Genomic DNA, 1,779 nt, shown 5'->3' on the forward strand with positions numbered 1-1,779 from the left:
TCATTAGACTTACCTGGCGATTGAGGAGGCAGTGCACCACAAAGATGAAAACCCCCTGCAGGACATTGATGATGGTGAACATGTAGGCGATAACTAATCCCGCCGTCTTCCCTACTCCTTCCACCATAAGAAAACCAAGACCCCAGGAACAGCCCAGGATAAATAGCTGAGCAACGGCTTTAAATGTCATGGTTCTGGGGATAGAAAGAGTAACAATAATCACCGTTTATCCAGCACTGAGTTTTGGTGATGCAAACAGTTACGTCCTCAGCTACTAACCAAAAGGTTGGTGGTTTGAACCCACTCAAAGGTGCCTCAGAAGAAAGGCTGGGCAATCTACTGCTAAAAGGTCAAGGCCACTGAAAACCCAGCGGAGGGCAGTTGTATGCCGACACACACACAGGAGTCTTCGTGAACTAGGAGCCAGGGGATGGGAACTATTTGCTTCCTTTTGTGTAACATATCTCACTTATTATAATAAATGTATTCTATTTACAATGTATTCTTTTGATTACATGTAACATAAAAAATCAATATTACTTTATATTAAACAGTCAATGTAATAAATGTTTATATTTTATTATAATATTTTATTTACTTGGTAGCTATTATTTTATTAGTATGATAAGACTTAAATGCAATCTATTTGAAGTGTAACACACTTATATCGCAAAAATTATATACGTGGCTGTTGTGATTGTTGATTGCTGCCAAGTTCATCCGAACACGTGGCAGCCAGGAGTGAGACGAGTAGAACTTCCCCACGGGGTTTTCAAACCTGGGACCTTTCAGAAAGCAGTCTGCCTTCCAAAGGGCTTTTGGGTGGGTGTTAACTGCCAACTCTTGGTTAGTAACTGAACACTTCACTGTGTGCACCACTTGAGGATTCCCCATATTACACATAACCCATTTCATCATGCTAATTCCAATACATTGTTTGTTACCATTCTTTCTCTTCAGTTCGGTTGACATATTACATCCATACCAGACATTTCAATGGTTTCAACATATCAAAAAAGAATTATGCAAAAAATAAAATAAAATAAATAAAATGAATTATGCAATCATCACCACAATCTTAGAATCTTTTCTTCATTCTTGTGTTCAATGTTATTAGTTCCCCATCTCTCCCTTACCTCCCCACTCACAATCCCAAGAAACTATTAATCTACTTATTGTTTCTAATGATTTACCTATCCTGGATTTCATATAAAGAAAAGCATACAACTTCTCCCTAAACAATAATTACAAAAAAACAAAACCAAACAACAACCCACAGGAAAAACCTCAATCCAAAAGATAGGAGAAAATCATAAAAACGAAAGCAATTTAAGATAGGTCAAAAGAGAGAACTATTATACGGCGTTAAGTTTTCATCTAACTACCTTAACCTTAATCCGCTTTCTGATACACTCCATCTGATAGCAAAGCTATTCACAACCCTAGTCAGAGGGGATTCTCCAGAGGCTTAACCCAGGTGGGGAGGCTGCCCATGGATTTTGGGCTTTCACAGTCATCCATAGCCTTCGGAAAACCAGATACTCAGAATGCAATAATTATTTTTAATAGTTTGGGTCTGCACCAATGAGAACTAAGTGACTACAACCAAGAAGAATGGAGTCCAGAAGTAGTGGGCTCTTGGAGAAATGCATCATGTTGACAGTCGATGCACTGATTTCCTGAAGGACCATGCCACACACAGGAGACATTGAGTGAGTGTTTGCTGCACAAGCAATGTAAGGAGGGCGGCAAGTCATCTGGAAATCCTAGTTTCCTTCT

General features: G+C 39.1%; 1 protein-coding gene across 1 annotated transcript in view; it reads right to left on the reverse strand.

The window, feature by feature from the left end:
• LOC101638959 (adhesion G protein-coupled receptor E4-like) overlaps window positions 1-1,779 on the reverse strand; it is a 31,940-nt gene that overhangs the window by 7,765 nt on the left and 22,396 nt on the right. The window contains 1 exon segment of the mRNA XM_045300064.1: window positions 14-236. Coding sequence (XP_045155999.1) covers window positions 14-236 — 223 coding nt within the window.

The sequence above is a fragment of the Echinops telfairi genome, unplaced genomic scaffold, assembly GCF_000313985.2.
Source record: "Echinops telfairi isolate 266 unplaced genomic scaffold, ASM31398v2 ScPeMD7_7459;HRSCAF=8497, whole genome shotgun sequence".
Taxonomy (NCBI): Eukaryota; Metazoa; Chordata; class Mammalia; order Afrosoricida; family Tenrecidae; genus Echinops; species Echinops telfairi.